The sequence below is a fragment of the Nesoenas mayeri genome (assembly GCF_963082525.1).
Source record: "Nesoenas mayeri genome assembly, chromosome: 1".
NCBI classification, from domain to species: Eukaryota; Metazoa; Chordata; class Aves; order Columbiformes; family Columbidae; genus Nesoenas; species Nesoenas mayeri.
This window is the reverse complement of record NC_137541.1, coordinates 91,840,899-91,862,833: the sequence shown is the minus strand read 5'-3', so window position 1 is coordinate 91,862,833 and position 21,935 is coordinate 91,840,899. Positions and strand designations below refer to the sequence as shown.

Sequence of the window (21,935 nt, the reverse complement as noted above, 5' to 3'; positions counted from 1 at the left end):
TTATTTTAATAATATTGATGTACAACCACTCATAGCTGAATAACCTCTAGCACTACTAGAACCAATTATGTGGAATAAAAAAATAACAATTTACAAGTGGATTATGTAACAGATTAATAGAAAAAGTTTCTGTCTGTTCCTTGAATGTAGTTGTTCTATTTGACCTCTGGAAAGGATTGTTGATGAAATCAACACCACAACTCCTGCTGGAATAGCACTGAATTAATATTTCTGAGAACCATTAGTGAGGATATGAAGCTCTCAGGACTACACTCTCTCAGGAAAACGGTAAAAGAAGTTCTAAGTGCTTGTGGCAACTGAAAGGCCTACAGCAGTATGTAAAACTGGGATTAATCCTAATGTTCTAGTCAAACCCAGTGTGAGTAATCACAGTTAGCCAACTGCAGCTGCAGTGAGAGGGGGGAAAATGGTACATATTCTTTCAGGTATTAATCTACCTGAAGTTTTAAACAGGAACAATGTCTATTTTATGTGTAGTACAAGTTTAAACTAGTAAAACATTCAGTAAACAAACGTCAGGTATCCATTCTAAGGCACTGTTGAATACTTTGTTTTCTGAAACTGTAATGTTATAATTTTAAGTAATACCTACAGTTTTGTTTTAAAAGGAAAGCACTCAGATTTCCTTTAGGTACAAGGAACTAGGCTCTGCATATGAGGAGAGGTGGGAAGACTCTTCCAGAATATGGTTTAGAGCACCCGCCTCATTGACTAGTAGTAGCCTTAAAGTCTCTCTGATTCGAAGTTACCCTCAAAATGTACCTTGAATAACTTCTATATGATGGAAGTATAGTAGTCGTACAGAAGAGAATGATCAAAAATAGGTGTGAAGGGCTTTTTTGTTCTCAAGACATGCGGTACTTTGGTAAAAGTTAACAATAGAGTTCTTGAATTTCGATTTCTGTATTCAAAATGTAGGAGTTTCACTTAATGTATAGGTATTCATCCTGAATTTTACAGCTACTTCATTTTATGTTTGATAGTGTCACTAGTCTTAGGACTGCATATATTTTCAGCTGATTAAAGTATTTTTTTTTCAATTAAAAGGCCTGAAACTAACTTCCAAATAGAGTTAATAACTTTTGAACAACAGTATTGACAATAACATGTAAGGAGGCTACAAGATGTTCTTCTAAGCAAAATGAAATATAGTGACTGCAAGTGTTGTTCAGATAAAAAATTTCAGCAAGTATAAACAAGATATAATACATACATGCTAGAACTTGCATCAGACCTTGTTCCTACAGTCTAAGCCAAATTTTATTATATTGTGTTAGAGACGGGGGTTTTTTGTTGGCAGTTATCTGAGCTCACTTCATGTAACAAGTCTCAGCCTGCCTTTCAAAGTACACAGGGAACCACTCACAGGAAAATCCTTGAACTGGGCTTCTCCAGAATTCCAAACTTTCTGCTAGTAAGAAGTGTAAATTTGCAAACTGAGCAAGAACAGATGATTTGGCTGCGAGGTGTACTTCAACTGGCAAGTATAACTGAGTGCTTTTTCTTAAAATATGGCAGATAAGAACTGTGGAAGAGAATCCAGATTTTTCTACACAAACAAGTAAAGCAAAGAGTAATTCTGAAAGAGTGAGTGAAAACTTTTGTGCAGTCTAAGGAAAACCTGGGAATATATGGTCAAATGAGTATTCTGGCTCTGAATAAGTTGAGGAGGAATCATTTGAGAAAACTGGGACTTATTTGGGAAGCAGCAGGTAATAAAGATGACTGGTTAAAGCAAGTTTCTCTTGACAGGATTCCTGTAAATGAGCATGCAATAACTGAATAGCATCCAGATCGCTACCAGGTCTGCTTTGTGAGCCAAACTACAGCTCAGAGTCCCCAGAACTTTCCTGGCAATTTTAGAATCAGCTCTCAAATAGATTCCTGTTTTCCTCAATCTAACTTATGCTGTCATTAAGAAATATCCAACTTTGTGATTTTCTGCATCGGATTTTACGTAGTAAAGTTTTACCTCACAATTCTTCATGTCCTTAGAGAGCTTGAACCCTTTCCTGCCATCACAATAGCAGCTATAACTTCCTGGAGAGTTTACACAGAGTTGAGCACAAACATTATCAGCACATTCATCAATATCTAGGAGAAATGGAAGAATACAGAAAGATTTATTCAGATTATTCATAGCACAGGCTGAAAACTAATGCGATAAATTAATGGAATAATGGACAAGATGGGTTCTCTGGTATAACATGAATACAGTAGGTGACTGCTTCTAAGCTAAACTAATGGATGTCTTCTATGCAAAATTTACAATCCAGAATTACCTGCTGGGTGTGTAAGACCTCATAATCTGATAGAGGCCTTGTGTGCAGAGCTGGGAAAAACTTGGTCTGATTTGTGAAGCAGTATGAAGCTGAGCTGTAAGGTGGCTCAATTAGTGAAGGAAACCTCAGTAAATCACTACCATTTATGGCAAAAATGCCATTCCGGGTCAGTTACCTTCCTTTCCCTATAGAAGTCATGAGAACTTAAGAGTATTAAGAGTATATATGGCAAGTATGTGGAGAAAGGACATGTTTTATTCACATAAAACCACAATAATCTCAGGGCAAAATATACTTCATAATAAATAACTAAATTTCAGACAACATTTGTTTGTGAAGAACAATCTGATTTCATACGTAAATAAGCTAAACCAACTGAAGGAACTTCATCTTCTATTCAGTAGACTGCACACAAATAATTCAGAAATGAAAGGCTGTGTAGAAGACAAATGTAACTGTAAAGCATTTGACACAGTCTCCCACAGCATCCTCACAGCTAAACTGAGGAAGTGTGGACTGGATGATCGGGTAGTGAGGTGGACTGTGAACTGGCTGAAGGGAAGAAGCTAGAGAGTCGTGGTCAATGGGGCAGACTCTAGTTGGAGGCCTGTGTCTAGTGGAGTGCCTCAAGGGTTGGTACTGGGACCAGTACTATTCAATATATTCATCAACGACTTGGATGACAGAACAGAGTGCACTGTCAGCAAGTTTGCTGATGACACCAAACTGGGAGGAGTGGCTGACACAGCAGAAGGCTGTGCTGCCATCCAGCAAGACCTGGACAGGCTAGAGAGTTGGGCAGGGAAAAAAATTAATGAAATATAACAAGGGCAAGTGTGGAGTCTTGCATCTGGGTAGGAACAACCCCAGGTTCCAGTATAAGTTGGGGAACGAGCTGTTAGAGAGCAGTGTAGGGGAAATGGACTTGGGGGTCCTGGTGGACAACAGGATGACCATGAGCCAGCACTGTGCCCTTGTGGCCAAGAAGGCCAATGGCATCCTGGGGTGTATTAGAAGGGGGGTGGTTAGTAGGTCGAGAGAGGTTCTCGTTCTCCTCTCCCTCTACTCTGCCCTGGTGAGACCACATCTGGAATATTGTGTCCAGTTCCAGGCCCCTCGGTTCAAGAAGGACAGGGAACTGCTGGAGAGAGTCCAGCACGGGGCAACAAAGATGATTAAGGGAGTGGAGCACCTCCCTTACGAAGAAAGACTGAGGGAGCTGGGTCTCTTTAGCTTGGAGAAGAGGAGACTGAGGGGTGACCTATTTGAAGGCTTCCCACAGATCTGTCCAGATGTCAGTCCCACATAATAAAACTGTCAGCAGAAGCTATTTGCACAAACTAATGAATCTGAGTGGCATCCTGGGTTTATAAAGCTGCTTTCAGTGGAAGGCTAAAACAGCATTCTTTAAAATACAGGTTCAGCTTGGCTTGTCTCCTCAATACTGACTGCAAGACAGACCCCTCTAGCACAGTAAGCATACTTACTCATTCCCACTACCCCTTTTTTTGGCAAGATGTTTGAAATTGTAAAGGTGCAAAGAAGACAATCAAATTCTGTATCTAAAATTTTATGGCTTCTATGAAACAAGACTGGACTGTACAGATATCCTCCCAAAGGCTGGGGATGAAGAACTGCAGCAACATTCTCCTAGGAATTAGAGAGGAAAGAAGTCCAAACCATCTTCTATTCCACTCCAATTGTATTTGTCATCATAGAGATAGTTGTGTATAGACGTATTAAACTTGTTTTTTTAAATAAGCACAGCAGAATTTGGCCACCTGCATGCCATATGATAATGAAAAGCTAATGTCATTTAGTATTTCTGTAAGGCTACATTCCTGTCACTCTGCACAATGCTGTCCTTAGACAAGATTTGGTGACTCATTTAATGTGGTTACAACAAGGCCTGAAAGCTTAGCAGCATAATCCTCATTCTAGGGGCATAAGACTTTGCTCATTTTAACATCCTCATCTTGCAACCTTCTGGAATCCATGTTTCAGAAGAAAAACAATACTTAAGTATTGTGTATCTGCAGAAAGTACAGAGAGGGGGGAGAATTAGATTAATTACTGTGAATTTTTTCTTATTTCAGTGGATGCTGGGACACAAAATTGTCAGTAATGTTTTAATCCCATAGTAACAGTACAAAGAGCAGACATCTTAATATGTAATCACAACTGCCGTGCAAAGCTTTGTCACAAGAAAGCTACATGAAAAGTCATGGAATAAAAGATTCATAGCCAGCAATAAGTTACTTTTGTGTCCTTTTGAGCAATAACATAAAGGCAGCATTTAAAATAAAAATTAGTCACTGCTGCATTTTTCTTACAGTAGCAATATAGAAAATTCCTCTTCAGAGTAAAAGTCAGAGAGCGTATATATCTCTTCTACAAATTAAATTTAATTTCTGACATGTGTACTAAACAGAAACTTTAACAAGTAGAGAAAAAAAAATTTCTAGGACAATTATGCAAATACTTTCAATACTTGAAAAGGTTATTTTATGATGGTCTGTTTATGAATGCTAGCTATCAGTACTTTTCAACTTTACTCTAACTGTTATAGAACATTGGTTTGAAATTCTTTCTTCCAGATTTTAATTTCAGAATACTCCTGAGGAAGGATTCTTTTGGTACAGCACCTTTTTTCATCGCTCCCTTTCTGGATATTTAAGAACATTTTTATTTTAAATGTGTGGTCTTTATAAAAAACTCTTTTATACAACTGCCATGCTGGCATATCCAGCCTAGAATGGTGATCAGTTTTCTAGCATAACTAGATACCCCAAGGAAGGACTAGACAAATGTTATTTTAAACAGAATTCAATGACGCCAGTGAAAAGCTCTTTACAATATCTGAGATCTAAGGACATATAAAGGACAGAGCCCCTGGCCATGAGGGCTAAACAAGCACCTAAACAGCCTATCAGATGGAGAATGAGAAGCTTTTTAGGGTTTTGAGACAACTAGATTAAGCATGGTTTTCATTTCTGGCGATTCTCTATAAATCTTACTAACTGTTTTGCACAGTTTAGAATTGCCAAATAAGTACTTTCAATTGCTTTTGCTATAACTTGTCTCAAATAAGGGGTAAACTTTAAACCGATTGACATGAAATATTTCATCCTTATAACTGTAAGGATGCTTAAAAATAGGGTACAAGGCACACTAGTAATGTCCAAAAGCTCAACATATTGCTCCAAGTTATCCGAAAGAAACATTCTAGCTGATTTGAGAGCTTGGACAGAAAGTGCTCTCTGCAGTGGGATAGGAGAGCTCCCATGGACTGTGAAAGTTATCTGGCATACAGCAGCACACAGGAATATACTGTAAAATCCTCAAATGTCTAGGGGTAAGTAATTGCAACTGTATACACAACATGCAATATAGCCTGATTGAACCTCTGAAAGAACAAACAGTGGGGTCATACTGTAATAAACGATATCAAGATTAATAAATACACCACTAGAGTATATGTTGGAGTTTGGTATAGCAGTGGAATCAAAAAAAGCAGAAGATAAAAAGAAAAGGTGGGGTGGGGGAGGAAGACCTACCTTCACAGTTCTTGGAAGTTGGATTGTACATGTAGCCTTCTGCACATTTACATTCATATTTCCCCAGGGTGTTTTTACAGGTGGCTGTTCCACAGATATTTGGATGTAACACACATTCATTTATATCTAGAAATACAAATAAGTTATTAGAAACAAGTCACTCCTTTGCATATCATTTTTTTCCTGACCCTATCCAAAACTGTGCAAATGGAGTGAGGCTGCCAAACTGGTTCTTTCTTGCTAGGTTTACCATGGTTTCTAGCACACTATAGCTATAGCTGTAAAGATTTCCAGTCTCTAAAAGGCACTTCTGCATGCCCTCAGTGAAAAACAAATTTTCTGCCTGCCTACATTTCTCATTCTCTCATGTACTCTGTGGACAACAGGAAAAAGGATGCATATCCAGGAAGGCAGAGAGAGAGTCTGCAGATTTCCTGTAAGCTAAACCAGACTGCATAATAAAATCCTATCTTAGAAAAAGACATCCAGAAAGACAACGGATAATCCTATCAGAGATTCTTACATGCTACAATCAGTTCATGTCACAACTGTCTTTTAATGGGCTAGGTTGACAGGTGTTCAGGTCCCTCACTGTCTCTCCATCCCTCAAACCATTCCACTATCTTCTGTGTTGTTTCCAATTTTCCAATGTCATTTTCAAAATGCAGATGTGACAACTGGATGCAGCATAAAGTATCAATCTTATTAAATGTCTTGTAGACAGAAAAATATCATATCTCTGGTAGTACTTCAATTCCTTCTTGTATGAGCAGCGATCATTCTGGTTTTCTCTGTGGTTTTGTAGTAGCTGTGGAAATGGAGAGTAGCTGCAAAGAGAGAATAGATTCTGCCACTGACTTGAAAAGACTCCCAAAACATATTTTAAATATAAGCTGTCCTGAATTTGACCTACTTTTCTACAGTTATTGTGTGTACTCCAAATTCCTAGGTGTAAAATTTTGTAGTTGGATGTAATGAAACACTTAATCCCAAAACTGGTGCTCTAGGTACTAAGGTATATTAGTTTATTTTTAACCAACTTTTCCAGTATCTTTCCAAGAATTACAGAGATTTTAAACAACTTATCTTCTTGCCCTTTTTGACAAAACAGCAATCTTCTGTCCTTCTGGAATTTCTTTGGAAATAATTCATTCACCAAAAAAAAAAAAAAAAAAAAAAAAAGACTAAAGGAAAGAAAAGACTAAAGGAAATGACAACAGGAGATGGCCTTCTAGTCTGGCCTCTTATAGTATTCAACATTATTCAAAACTGTTGGCATAGTTCAACAATAAAACATATGACATTAAACTGGAATGAGGTTGTGTTGTTTTCTAACTATGCAGTAAGAATTGCTAATTATGTCAAGTCATAGTCTTTATCTGGAATTGGAATGAATCACGTAGGTCATGGCAATAACAGATACAAGCATGTACAGAAAAAAAATTATTCTGAGTGAGTTAAAGACAAATCCTTCTCTCCATTAAGAGCATTTTCAGGTTCATTAATAGCTTCTGCAATGAACTTCAGACTTCCAAAAGAGCATCATTACTAATTAGGAGTGATTCAGCCTAAACCAGTGTTTACCAGACAGGATTTCCATGGCAAGAATGTTAGCTGGTCGCACCACTCTAGATTCTTGTTTCAGCATGCTTAAGGGGTATGGGAAACTGGTTAGTGACCAAAACAAGGTTTACAGAGTTCTAGTAAAGAAGCAGAATCTAATATATAGTCTTTCTCTTTTTTTTTTCTTTTTTTTTTTCCTTTCTTCTATTTGTTTCAACCCACCTCAGTTCTTTGATCTGATTCACTATATGGTTGCCCAAATGCTTGCAGTGGTGTAAGGCTGCGGGTAGTGAGTAGCCAGGTTGAAGGAGGACTGCATCTTTCAGAGGCAATGCAAGCTTTTGCTGACTTAGAGCATTTATGGAACTACTGGACTAAATACTTGCCTCTCTAGTCAACAGGCAAGGTACTGTCATGTAATGATGTTCTCCTTAAGTCTCACTTCCTACCTCCACAATCCCGTTTATTTGAGTGCATGAAGTAGCCATCTTCACATAAACAACGGTAGCTTCCAGGTAAATTGGAACAGCGTTGGCTACAACCCCCATTTAAGTCTTCACATTCATTTATATCTGCAAAGAAAACAAAATAAAAATCTCTGCTCAGGGGAAGACATTAATTGACCAACTCTGTGGGGTACATACGCTTAAAGATCTGGTATTATTCAATAATAGTAGAACTAGAATAGTCTTCCTGAGAACTAACACAGTAATGAGATTAGTGACTATACCTTCTTCACATTTCTCTCCTTGCCACCCTGGTTTACAGATACATGTATATTTGGCTTGTCCATCTATGCAGTCCTTATATCCATCTTTATGGCACGGTAGAGGGCTACACTGGTTTGAAATTTCTGTGGGATAGAAAACATTGGAAACGCTTGTTATTTTGGGTTATTTTTCCTCAAGGATCAGTTTAGTCTTTCTTCTTCTCTTCCCACAGGTACCTTTCACCTTTCATGAAATAGGAAAGGGCTTGATGCATAACATCAAGTACCTTACAACCATTGTGCTACTAATTCAGTTAGCAAGAATTTGCAGGTGACTGAGAAAAAACAAAGCCACCAGTACATTGTCAGATAGAAAACAAACAGAAAACAAATGACTCACTAAGCCATGTTAATCCCTGAAAGATGTGATCAAACACAGACTTGATACTATTTTCATTACATTTTAAGGATGCACTTGACTAAGAACAGTGCTCTGCCACATCATATTACCACAAATTTCACTAGAAATACCAAAGTTTCAAGGATATCAAGCACTCAAGATTACAGAGATCAGTTCCTCTGTTCAAGGAGGGTCATATTTACAGAGAAACTAACACCTTGGGTTGCCTTGGCTGTCCAGGTGCTGGGTGTAGACTGGATATCTCAGTGTCTAATATTGCTACCTTTTACAAATATTAACTTCAATGACAAATTTGTATTGTAAAGAATGATTGAAGACTCTTTATACATGCTGGCAAGACCTCAGAAAGCAAGGCTCAAAATTCATAGACTGGGGCACAGAACACAAAATTCACTGCCTTTTTTGCTCCAACCAAAATACGTGACGTTTTTTAACTTTTCCCACCATTTTCATAATTTTACATCAGCATACCAGATAAGGCATCATTCTATTTGTGCTTTCTAAATATGCTGGCAGCTTTACGGACTATTTTTCTGCAAGCCTCCAAACACTACAAATACATTGTTTCTACTTTAAAGTTATGTATTTTATAAAGCTCTGGAATGTAATTTTGAGACATGCTTTTAAAAAAAAAGTAGTGTCCTAAAGGAACAGGTAACAGAATGAAAAGCATGTGTTTCTGCAGACTGAAACTTGCTACAATTCTGTACCTAAGGCCTCACTAGATTTCTTAAATGTTTCTTCACTCAAAAGAGCTAAAGAACTGAGCAGCATAGAATTGTAAGTTTAGCCTTCTGTGACTTAAGAAAGCTTAAAAAAATATGTGTTAGTATATTTGTCAATTAAAGCTACTTCCAATTAAATTCTGCTGCAAGTAAAACAAAAGCCAAGGGGTCAGCTGAGCTCCAAAACTTGAGCACCTCTAGCTTAGGTGCTGCATGTCATAGAACATGTTGCAGATGAAGACTGACAGAAGAAATTGCAGAGAAGAAATAACAAGAATGCAGTTTATGTATGGACCCTTCACAGCAATATCCAAAAGTATGTTCTGGAACTCCCTTCGTTTTTTTTCTCCTTTTTGATTATTTACTGCTTTAGCAGGTGCAGGAACAAGTATGTGAACCAAGCTTGGTATGAGCAAAGCATTTAGTAAGCGATAGAGGTGGAAGTTGGTTACCCTTAGAGTGTGCAAATGGGGAACAAACTGGGCTACAAATGTTTCTGAGCAAAAGGTAGTGACGGCTGGCAGAGTCTGGTTGGTAGTGTGAAACATGAGTAGATGGAATGAGGAAAATTAAGGATACTACGGGCAAAATGAGGAAACCAATGAATGAAAAAAATAACTGGTGAAATACACCAGAGGAAGAAGACAAGACGGGATGGATAGGACTGGATAGACAAAGAGGCTATGTCCACAGATGAATGATTAAGATGTCACTGCAGGAGCGGTAATGTAGCAGCTATTTCTTCTCTTCCCTGTTCAGGATGCCTTCTGATCTACTACTCAGCAATGCTTTTTGATAAACATTTGTGACAAAAACTAAATGTCAGAACTTAGCCTGCAATGTACAGGGTAGGTGGCAAGAAGTGTGCTGTGGTACTTGTAACCTCTGGCACTCAGAGGGTCTGGTATTCATGAGATGTGTCATGGTGAGCGGGATAGCTATGAATGCAGAGATTTTTAACTGCTTATTTTAAAAAGCAATTAAGCATACAGATTGGAGGGACAGAGATGTTTAGAGACTTAAAGATGCAGCTTAGATATGTGCTTGGATTAGAAAAGCATGAAAGAGAATCTTCTATTCCTGTGGAAATTTTCCTTTTCCTTCATCGATGGGGATAAAAAAGTCAACATATTAATTATTTTTTGTAACTGTTTATCCAGAAATGTGTGTTCTGAAATAGTTTCATTTCTCTTCTGAAATGTCTTTTGGGCAACTCTGAAAACAATGAAATTATTTTTCAATTCTATTTGCATTGTTAGTTTTATTCCTTGATTATTTTTTTTTAGCTTGAGATTCAAACTAGTTACTGTATTATTATAAAAAAGTACCTATTATAACTTATTTATTTATCATTAGGAAATTTGGTTTTTCCATTTTGACAATATCAAAACAATTTAGATCAATATGTTCAGAAAGACAATTTTAAAAATAATAATTTAAAAAATCTGTTAATATCAATATAATAAAATCTTTGTCTCAATGAAAACATTTTAAAAAATTGCTATATCATTTTAATGAGAATTTTAAATTCCATTTTCTCAGCAGTGTCTCCTTTCCAGAAATGTGCATGAATTTCTTTGAACATTTAAGACTTAGAAACATCTGCAAATTTTATGTATACTCTCTTTACCTCTCCTTTATCCCAGTGACTGAGCAACAGCAATTTTTTTTCTTTTTAATTTGATTTTGTAATTTCAACCCCAATAATGAAATACAATGACTAACAAGTAAACTAGTTGTTTTCACTGGGTAATGCACAAAACCTGCACATTTACACAATTCTGAAAAATCCTTTCCTTCTAGGACCTCTAATGAGACTGAGATAGACTGATATGAATAGGATTACACTTTAGTTTGGGACAGCAGATGCATAGGTCAAGTGAACTGGAAAATATGTTCATCCATGACCATGTGCAGTGTAATTATTAAAGATATTTTTGTCTTCTGTTACTCTTAGTGACAAAAACAGTGTCAGATGGCTAAGGATAAGTATTCCTATCCAAACTAACTACAAGCTTCTTTGATGTAAACAGGCTATAATGGTTTAAGAGGTTTAGAGAGATGTTTCAACTGTGACAAGTAAGAAATATGGTACAGATTGCTTCTTGTGATTTTTACTAGGAAAAAAAAAAAAGAATTCACACTGGACTTACGAATGTGTAGGCATAAAAAATAAAATATTTGAGCAGAGTCACAAGCTTCATGCTTTGTGACCTTCTTGCATCTGGAGTCAATGACTATGTTTTCCAGCTAATGTTTGAATTTTTCAGCTGGTAATGTTACACACTTCATGAAAGGCTACAGCGGGCCAAAGAGTGGTAGAAAGGAGAATTAACCAGATGGTCCCTTCCCTTAACTGACAGAACAGCACTTGCTAGATGCAAAGAGTCAGGCATAACTATTAAAGACATGATAAAATGCAGAGGACATAGTAGGGTTGGTGTAGGACAGTCTTCTGTGTTTCCAGAAGAATTCTGCCTTCCATTTTGCAGTTAATTACATTTCTTTTACAGCATGCTTTATAAAGTTAAAAAGAGTCACACTACTTGCTCTAAAACTCTCCATTTCACCTAATATTTTTTGTCAATTGCTGCTCCAGATAACTGATTTTGCCTGAGTTAAATGGAGATCGATCCCTTTTTTTACCTATGTGAACTACTTTTTAGCCATGTACGTGTGTGCATTAGGTACAGAGTGCATCAGGTAAAGTAACAGCACCACTTACCATTGACACAAACCCTCAGGTCATCTGGAGAATCTGGAGTAACTGCAGTAACCCTGAAAACCCCTGCTCGATGGGAGGCAAGGCAGCCTGCAAATGCAAACCCACACAATCTGCTTATGATACAAACACTCATTTAGACTGAAATTACAACAGCTTATGCATAGCATCTTCAAAGAGTCTGTTCTCACAGCCTGAATTAGAAAACTTGTCTGGGCATATTAAGGACAGCTGATCACAGACCAATCTTCTGAGTGCCTCTGCTAGGATCTAAGCAGGCAGAACTGCCTAGGAGCTACTACGCATTATAATCAGCAAGGAAATCATTCAGGCACTATGGGCAGAATAACTAAACTAGTATTACCTAAATAAGAAGACCAGTAAATGATATACTAGGGTTGTTCAGGCTTTTTGTACTTACTTAAATATTTGGGATAAAAATATTCCTGCAAAAGAGAAATAAAGAGTAAGAAAAATGTAAGGTAGATAGAACTGCAGTAAAATATACTACTGAATATGTTCTAAAGTATCTTTTGTTTATAACTGTAAAAGAAGCAAAAAAGAAAAAATTTTGACTCATAGAATGTAGAACAAGTTTTCTATATTATAACTGTTTAGGCTAAGGCAGCAGATTACTTAATAAACACAAGGCTCACTGGAGAGATTAAGATACTGCATTGAATTGGACACTTCCAAAACGAAGAAAATGAAAATTAATTTGGTGTCAAAATGACTTTGAAAACTGTCTCTTTGAATGGGAATATCTTGCCCAATGTTGTTACTGGATGCAGAGCAGCCTCCCTTATTTCCCCTTGTCACCCTAAAATAAACAAAAACCCCTGCAAATGCTGAACATCTTGCATGCAATTGATTCAAAATAAAGTGAAAAGCATTACTAAACCAGACATTGTTAAAAACAAATTATTATTGATTACTGTAACAATTTAATCTTGACAATCAGAATATTAAAATACATGGAGTTTTATCAAAGTCAGAACATGGAACTGATTCTTAGTTTGCAAAACAAGAACTTGATTTAACCACATATTTTTTGTAATGACCCTTTTGTAGTACAAAACTGAATAAAATTTATCTAATACTAAACAATTTGCACTGGGACTGAATGCAAGAAGAGAGTTCTCCCAACTGGGAAAAAAAACTCAGAGTAATATGTCCAGTCCCCTTATTAAAAGGGCTGCACTGCCATGCATCCTCTGAGTAAAATTTTAATTGAAGCCAACAGGGTTTCTCCACATGGAATGCTTGCAGACAACTGTGGTCTAAAACTGGTGATCCGTACTTGAAATTAAAATAATATCTACTCAACTATTCTCTTTGCTTATACAGTCTTCATTATTAATTGTGTGGGTTCTATACACAAAAGAATTTCAAAGCAGTTCTTGGTCTGCATGCTGGGATTTTTTCAGCTTTGCAGTGTGAATTTCACATACTTTTAGCATTCCCTCTGCGAAGAACTACTACCTACCTCGTAGATATTAATCAGATACTTACAGTTTCAGGATTATTTTCAAAGATTTCCCTGGCTTCTTCCTTATTGCATAATTCTTCAATGCACTCTCTTTCTAAATTTCCCTTCTTACTTTCTTCCATAAAAGAATTTGCTCGACGTTTCCTCACCAGGAACTGAGAGGCATACTGCTGAGATAAAACTTTGTAGAAACAAAGGAGCTCTGTTGTTATTTATTTAGTTTTAACAGCTGAAAAACACTGTAAACACTGAACAAATACGAGAATCTAAAACAAAAATCTGAATTAAATGCTTACTCAGGAGCTGCTGTTTGCTATCATTTTGGCAAATGGGCAAACAATCCTAGGATTTTGTTTTCTGTTTGTGAAGTAGTTGTTTCTGACAAAAAAATCCTGAGTCACCCAAAAAAAGTCTGTGCAATGCTATGCCTGAAACATAATTCAAATGTCATATTCAGGACAAGATTTTTTTTTTTTAAGCTATGGGTATTACAAAGTGAGGTATGTGACCAGTAAGTGCAAAAAAGCTGTGAAGCATTTTATATGTTTCAGTGATCTAAAAGTAAATATTCTGATCCTATTTAACTTATGAGACCAAAAATGTGCTTATATAATCAGGCTGTTATATACTAAAATCATAGAATCATTTCAGCTGCAAAAGACTCTCAAGATCATCAAGCCCAACCATAACCTAATTCTAGCACTAAACCATGTCCCTAAGAACCTAAGCTATACACCTTTTAAACACCTCAAGGGATGGAGGTGTAATTAACATAAATGTAATTAGCATTAATGTTATTTTATTTTTCAGAACTGTAAATAAAAAGACAAAGCAAAAGGTGAGAATTAGGTCCTGAGAAATATCAAGGCATACAATCTACAAATGCATTCACTTTTTACGAAAATAAAATACAGTCCTAGCTTTTGTATTTCAGATCTATCATGTTTTGTGTAATTACTTAGTTTTCATGTGTCTTGTTATTGTCACTTTATTGACCTTTACACAAATGGTGAACAAATGAGTTGAGAAATTATATTAAAAATGAAAGATGTCACTTTGCTTCTATGTAAAGCTTGGCTACCATAGTAATAAATCTAAACATGGACTTCTTCAGCATTTCATTGGTCTTCTTATCAGCACTGACTACAGCATCCAAGGAAAAATATGCAGGCTAAAACTCAGAAAAAGTACAGCCACCTAGAAGAACTTAGCTGAAAGACAAATCACTAAAAGGGAACTAGTCTTGTTTTTAACAAAACCAGGACAAAAGCACACAACACAGAACAGCAACTAAATTAGACTGCCTCATTAGTTCAATTTTTGGACATACCTTGTGACTGAGAAAAAAAGAGATTGGAAGAAGTCCATCTCATAGGGTTAAAGAGCATGGCTGACATATGTTAGTTACGGAGAACCAGAGTTCTACACCTGCCCTTCTTTTATCAGCCTTTGCACAACCTCTCAGGACTAGCACAACTGCGTAACGGTCATGACTCTTACAGTGCCAACCCGATATAGTGTACATATGTATTCATTACTAGTCTACGAAGATTAATTTAAGCAGACCTAGTCAATGCAGTACTGTTTATGAGCATGAAATACCTCAACCCCAGAGCATCTTTCTGAGACACGCCAGCAGCAAAGTGTCAGGGAACAGCCTCCCAACACCTGTGCACTAATGGGAAAGAGAAAACTTTAAAATGCCTATCAGAAAGAGCAGCTAATGAGGCCCAGAACTTGAAGTGAGAATAGCTTTCAGGTAACAGATGTAACTAAAACCATACTGTCCTAAAGACATTACTAAATGTCTCTATCAAGTGACAGGAAACACAACCAAAGCACTCTGAAGTGCTGCAACATTGGGTAATGACCTAAAGAAATCTTTCTGTCACAGCATCCTAAATGAATTTGATGTGGGACAAACTTGTCACTTCAAATTGATGTACTTGCTTTCATTCTGGTAAGACTAAGCCAACAGGCATTATTCCTTGAGCATAAGATAAACATACTACAGCTCACCTCCAAAGTTTTGAAGCATACCTTTCTCTCAGAAAGCAACCAGCAAGTTGCTTAGAAATGTAAGGATCAGTCACCTTGTGCCCTTCACCACTAAGTATATATACTAAATATTTGAGCAGGCAACAGTCTGGTATTTGAGGATTCGTTTCTTCTTCTTTATATGTTGATCTATGTGGTGCTTTTACTGGAGAATGGAAAGAACTCTGTAAGGTGAAGACTGATCCTCAAGAAAACTGCTCAGAGAAAGAAAAGTCTTATCCTGCTTTCTGGGTGCCCACTTTCAGAAATTCTTGGCACAAATTAAATTACTCAAGTCTGCTTCCCTCCAGTACTTTTTGTCACTTTTACAAATCTTAGGTATGTCATGAGTACAACTGAAGGGCTGTTAACAATGTATTTCAAGATATGGATTTCGATCTTCTTGTTGTTACATATCTCTCATACAGCACTTTGAAATGAATTGGAAACTGCTGCTAGGAGGAGCAATGAAATGCTCCAACTGCAGATCTCATAGACCTTTTGTCTCAATCCATGAGCTGGCCATTAAGATATTATCTGCTGGGAGATGCGCAAAAAGCGCAATGAGATGACAGAACAAGAAGGGCCTCATGAGAGCTCTTCTGAGCTACACTGGAAAGCAGAAAAACATTTTGATTATTTATCACCAACTGCTGCTAGCAGTGTCATCTTAATTCATTTAGGTAAATGGCTGTATTTGTCATTACATAAAAGCAGACTCATAAAAAAGGACGGAGAAACTCTATCTGTTCTGAGGGACAGAGTGACAACAAAATAGGAAAAATTGCATTCCACCTGCTAATTTTGTTTACATTGAAGGTTACTACTAGCATAATCATGCTGACATAGCTTTGAGGCAGAGGCTTTGTGGTGTAGATGGGGCCTAATTCACAGCTGACTATCTTGTTTTAACATCACTCTCATTTTGACACAGTTTTTCAGTAAACAAAGCGCAAGAAAATTCCAAGTGTGTGCAATGTTCTTGAGGACGTTACACCATATATAACACTGCCCATCTCATGTTTTCAGTACATTGGGGTAACAGAAATAGGTCTATTCCTCTACATCACATCCTCTACATTCAGCCTTCTCCTAAGCTGACTTCCTATGACTTTTGATTTTAAATAAAACATGTAACTCAATGCAAATTCCGTATTTTTATTTCAAATATTTCATTTTTCATGTACAGAATTAGTAGTGTATTTATTCAACTGGTTTCTCCTTGCAAAGATTATGGTAGGACCTATATATATATATATATATATATATATATATATATGTATAAAATCCTCACTGCTACTGCTGCCGGTTTGATTACAGGAAACTCCAGCCCACCTCTAAGCCTGCCAAAGCAATAGTTAACCCTTAATAAACTCTGTGTTTATTTGATTATCACTGTAGCCGTATGGAATTAAACAGCCTTCTGATTTCAACAGATGTTGTACAGACACAGTGTAGTGATTACTTGTCAAGTACCTGTTTAAAAGTAATGCTACTAAAAAAGCAAAAAAAAAATGAGGGGGGAGGATGAGATTCAGTGTTGCTTTAGAGCTGTTTTATAGTGCAGATACAACTACAAACCTGCCCTAAGTGGGCTAGTTAAACATAGCTTAGAGCTGCTAACCTAATACTCAGTTGTAGTCTACAAGTGCACTCTCCAAGAAACTCAGAAGACTCAATGAACTGAATAAAAAGGAAATGTGATGCCACCGTACAAAGTGGAGTCATCTTATCTGTACAGCTGCTATATTGCAATCAGCTCCATAGCTGCAGTGACTTCTGAAATGCCCATCACTGACACAAGCTTTATGCTGCCAACAAAATAAGGCCAACCACCTGTTAATGTTTGCCTGTTCCTCCTCCATATTGTCCAAAACTTGTCCCTTACTGGATGTTGGACCAAACACAGTTGCACTCAGACTTGCAAAGAGGCACCTTTTCATTATGATTATTGAATGTAAAATCTGCATTATTAAGATCTTTCTGCTTTCTAGTTTGTTTTTTTTTTTCCCATCCCAGAAATCTCTAGCATTGTCCAGAGCTCGGGATAGGTAATCAGACTACAGGGACCACAGAAATTTTGCATGAGTAGGACAATTTCTGATTTCCCACTGTTCATAAAAGAGAGAACTGACAAAGTATACAGTAAGGGGAAAAAAACTGAACATAAAATGTGATTAAAACAGGAGAAAAGAACATGACGAAAGATGTATCAGAAGTTTTATTTTTATGATTTGTTAAAAAATGAGTTAAAAAATGAACTTTCATCTTTCCGTACTGGTCCTTTCATAGTCAGAATCCCTAGCATTCAAACAGAAGTCTGAATAGCAAACATTAGGTTTCTCTTCTGCCTGTTTAATCATTAGTAAAACACGTCAGAAACAGGCTTACTTTGAGCTGCAATTCTGCCTTTTCAGGAACATACTGTCTTCTTTTAGTACTAAGCTCAAAGACTCGCACATGAAAGCCATAAGCTTTGATTTTTTTTAAATTTAAATGAGAGAACGTGTAGTTCTTACCTACATCTGAACTCATCAAGAAAGTCAGGGCTGCCTGCCCGGACTCCACAATAATGCCACTCTCCTGAGCTCATGATCTCTCGAGCGTTTTGCTTCCAAGCGAGTCAAGCGCCGTTCGAAGGCAACACTTTGCCCTGAGCTGCAGAGCTGCGTTTCGGCCGCAAACATCTTCCCAGCCGCGACCAGCCTCCAAGCTACCGCTCAGCTGCCCTAACAGTAACCACTGGCTTCGAGAGAGCGGCCAAAACCGACGGGGATCAAGGCGCTCCACCAAGGCGGTGGCTCAGTGGCACCTACCCGGGAAGGGACGACGCGATGCGTCGGACGGGTGGGGAGGGCCGCCCCTCGCCCCAGTGCTGAGGCGGCCGCCTGCCGCACCCCCGTCCCCACTTTCACTGGGAACGGCGCCGGCTCCTCGCTCAGCAGTTCGCCGCGGGGGATCCCGGCGCCCCCAGCCCTCAAGGGTGGGCAGTTGGTAGCGCGAGGGGCGTTAACGGACACGGCCCACGCGCCCCGGCCCTGCTCGCCCCCCAGCCCTCCCGCCTTGCCTCACTCACAGGTCGCGGCCTCCGCGAGGGCGATGGCCACCGCCAGGCCCACCAGCAGCGGGAGGCACCGCCTGCCCCGCGGCCTCATCGCTGCCGGGGGGCGGCTGGGACCGGGCACGGTGCCGTGACTGCGCGGCTGCTCGTCTGCGCCGCGGCCGGGGCAGCGAGGCCGGGCGAGCCTCTGGGGGCGGGAGGGAGGGGCAGCGGGGCGGGGGGTAGGCTGGGCTCTGTCCGGGCAGCTTTGCCCTGCGGGAGCGTCAGCATGGCGCTGCGGGGACGCGAAGGGTTCGCTCCGGGGCGGCAGCCGGACACATGGGTTTCCGCGGACATCCTCCTGGGGAGCGGCTGTCGGGGCGCCGCGGACAGAGAGCGAGAGAGAGCAAACCAAGGAGGGCTTCGCACCAGCGGGAGAGGAGCAAAGCGAGTGCGGCGGCGGGCATTTCTGTAGGGTCGCGCAGTTGTTCACTTTCGGCCGGGGGGACCGAGGAAGTGCCCTGTCCTCGCTGATTGGCTGATCCACCTCAGGCACCGAGGGAGCCCCTAGTTCCTATTGGTTCACCGCAGGCCGCACTTCTCGGTCATCTCCGTCCGAGCATTGATGTTGTCCGTCTCCGCGCTCCTTTGATACCGATAAGTTTGTCCTTTCCCGTCTTCCGTTAGCGGTAACCATGGGTTACCGACCTGGTTAAGCGTCCCCACTGCCTCGGAGATCTCGGCTTCCACCAATGGGAGGCTTCGCTTGAGCGGGGCGCCGGTCACGTGTCCCCGGAGCCGCTGCGCGTCGGGCCCGGCGCGGAGGAGCTGAGCGGCGTTCCAGTGCCGCCGCCTGCCCCTCCCCGCGTTCGGCCGCGGCTTCCCGTTGCCCAGAGCAACGCTGCTCCTGCCGGCGCGGAGCCGTTAGCGCTCGGGCGTTATCGCCTCGCGCCTCCGTGGAGCGACCGGTAAGTGCCGCCGGTCGGGGACAGGGCGCGCAGGCAGCGGCGGCCGCCGCGTTTGCTGGTGTGAGGCAGCTGGTTGTGCGGCTCGCCCGGGGCCTGTGCTTCCAGCCGCGGCGGACTGCCGACGGCGCCGCGGAAAGCGGACGAGGCGGGAGCTCTTCAGGTGCTTGCGCCTCCGGGGAGGGCCTGGGGTGAGCCTGCTTTAGGTGAGGTCGTCGCGGTGGAGGGGTCGTCCCGGCAGGCTCGGGGCGAGCGTCCTGCCCGCCTCCCGGCTGGCGGAGCTCGCGTCGAGCGTCTTCCAGCTCCGCTCCAGTCTCCCCGTATCGAACACATCGTTGTGTGTCCGCAGCGGCAGCCTTGGGCTGTGGCTGTTTGGCAGCCTGCGTGTAAGTGTTTAAGCAACAGAGAGTCGATTTTCTCTGAAATGTTGTTTTTTGTAAAACGAAAGCCAGTACTCCTACAGTGGAAGAGCCAAGCAAACGAAACGTGCCTCAACCGAAGTCTGGTGCTAGGGCTGCTTCTCTTTTGGAAACACAAGAGTGGTAGGAACGTGGCTGGAAAGTGTGGAAGCTCGCTTGAACTGCTATTCATTTCTTTACAGAAGAATTTGTGAGCCTGGGGCTATTTCTCACAAACAATTGTGTGCTTCAGTCTTCCAAGACATCATAGTTTTTGCTTGCATTTCATGCACCTGTTGACTACACTGCAATTTTGGCAGCAGATTTTTGCTGAATATCGCTGCTCAGTCACTTGATTTGTTGTTCAGAATATAACGGTAATACAACTCAAATCCTGTATTCTTAAAATTAAAACAAGTCAGGTAAGGAACATCACAGTAGGAAGTTAAATAATTAAATTTTATGAGGAGTATCAACTTTAAATTGTTTAATTATTTTAAAGAAAGTGAGAGCTTGGTATGACTGAAAAAATTCTCTACCATAAAAGCATCTACCAAAGGCAGAACATATAAACTCTGACAGTGAAATGTGTAAAAGGTGCTTGGTTTGTATTTTGATATGGAAGTAAGTGAACTTATTCATTAGATGACTTTATATGTTGGACTTGCTGGTACCCGGTACTTTGGATGACATAACATATGGGCTGCTAAGTAGCTATTGATCTTAATCTAGAGTGTTAAGTGCAGTTATCTCTCATGTTTTTCTTAGTCCCTGTAGTACGCTTTTTCTGTTCTCTTACTTAAAATTGGGTTCTTTGACATTATTAGTCCTTGACACTTGTGCTGACCTGCTATATAAATGGTATACTAGCTTAACTAAACAGTTTTATGTACTTCTGAGCATGTTGGTTTTGCTTCACCTTAACAAGCTTAAAGAGTGCAAGCTGACAGAACACCTGGAGCAAGTTCTGAATGTTTTTAACTCAATACATACATAAAATACATACATATAAAATACATAGAACATGTTCCATACATATTTCAGAGATCAAGTCTCTAAAAATAACATCACACAATGCTGTACCTTGCCTCTACCATAATTTTCTCAGCAATGTTGAAGTGCCCTTTCCTCCTATAGTGGCATGTTTTGGAAAGTTATCTTATTTGTCACCTCCCACCCACCCCCTTTAGGGTTTTATATTTAAACAAGATTCCTCTGCTATGATATGGTCGTCCTGCGCTCTTCATGCTTTAACAAATTTTCTTCATTTCAAATTTTATTCATTTCAGGAATCTCTTTTGTATGCTATGAGACATATCTGCTCTTTAGAGCAATTTTGTGACAATTTGTAAAGCTAGACAATCTGTATAATATGGGATGGGAATTGTTCTGTGATGATGCTCAGGCACTGAAAATGTTAAGTTTTTGTTAGTGCATTGTTCATTGAGCTGTTACATTCTGCTTTCCAGCCAAATGCTGAAAGTTTGTGTAGCTATATTCTCAAAGTTAGCTTTGTTCATTCTTGCTTGTGGATTGAGACACCATATTCCACTGCATGCGACTTTTTTGAGGTTTTTGTTTGGTTGTTTGCTTGGGGTTTTTCATTTGTTGTTTTGTTTTGTTTGTTTGTTTTTCTGTTGTTGCTTTTTTGTTTTTATTTATTTATTTATTAGCTTCTTCAGAGCCCAATTGTAATACTTGTCATGGTTGTAATCATCTTGCTCTCTTTGTTAGGAACTTCTCTGATCTTCATATGCTAAGTTCTCATGTGGAGAAGCTAATAGTGGGTGCTCTTATATAATGGGTTATAAATATTTAAAGAGTACCTGTTGTCTCTGCTGTAGAAGACATCTGGCCAGTTTCTGATATTGATTGATGACAGATCCACACAAAGGCATCCTTGAATACGTTACTTCATAAGATCAGGAGGAGTTCTCAGTTCCTACCTGTATAAATTATTGAAACCATCATTGTTTTTTAGGGGCAAAATATGTTTGCTAGGGATA

The 21,935-nt window shown here is 39.6% G+C and overlaps 1 protein-coding gene across 1 annotated transcript in view; it reads right to left on the bottom strand.

The window, feature by feature from the left end:
• The window catches only part of PROS1 (protein S), a gene marked incomplete at both ends in the record, with an annotated part of 29,527 nt that extends 10,846 nt beyond the window's left edge, over positions 1–18,681 (bottom strand). The window contains 8 exons of the mRNA XM_080363417.1: positions 1,994–2,115; positions 5,861–5,986; positions 7,873–7,995; positions 8,154–8,276; positions 12,004–12,090; positions 12,422–12,446; positions 13,513–13,670; positions 18,603–18,681. Of these exons, the coding sequence (XP_080219543.1) occupies positions 1,994–2,115; positions 5,861–5,986; positions 7,873–7,995; positions 8,154–8,276; positions 12,004–12,090; positions 12,422–12,446; positions 13,513–13,670; positions 18,603–18,681 (843 nt within the window). The remainder of the gene's footprint in view (positions 1–1,993; positions 2,116–5,860; positions 5,987–7,872; positions 7,996–8,153; positions 8,277–12,003; positions 12,091–12,421; positions 12,447–13,512; positions 13,671–18,602) is intronic.
• Positions 18,682–21,935: the final 3,254 nt, after the last annotated feature.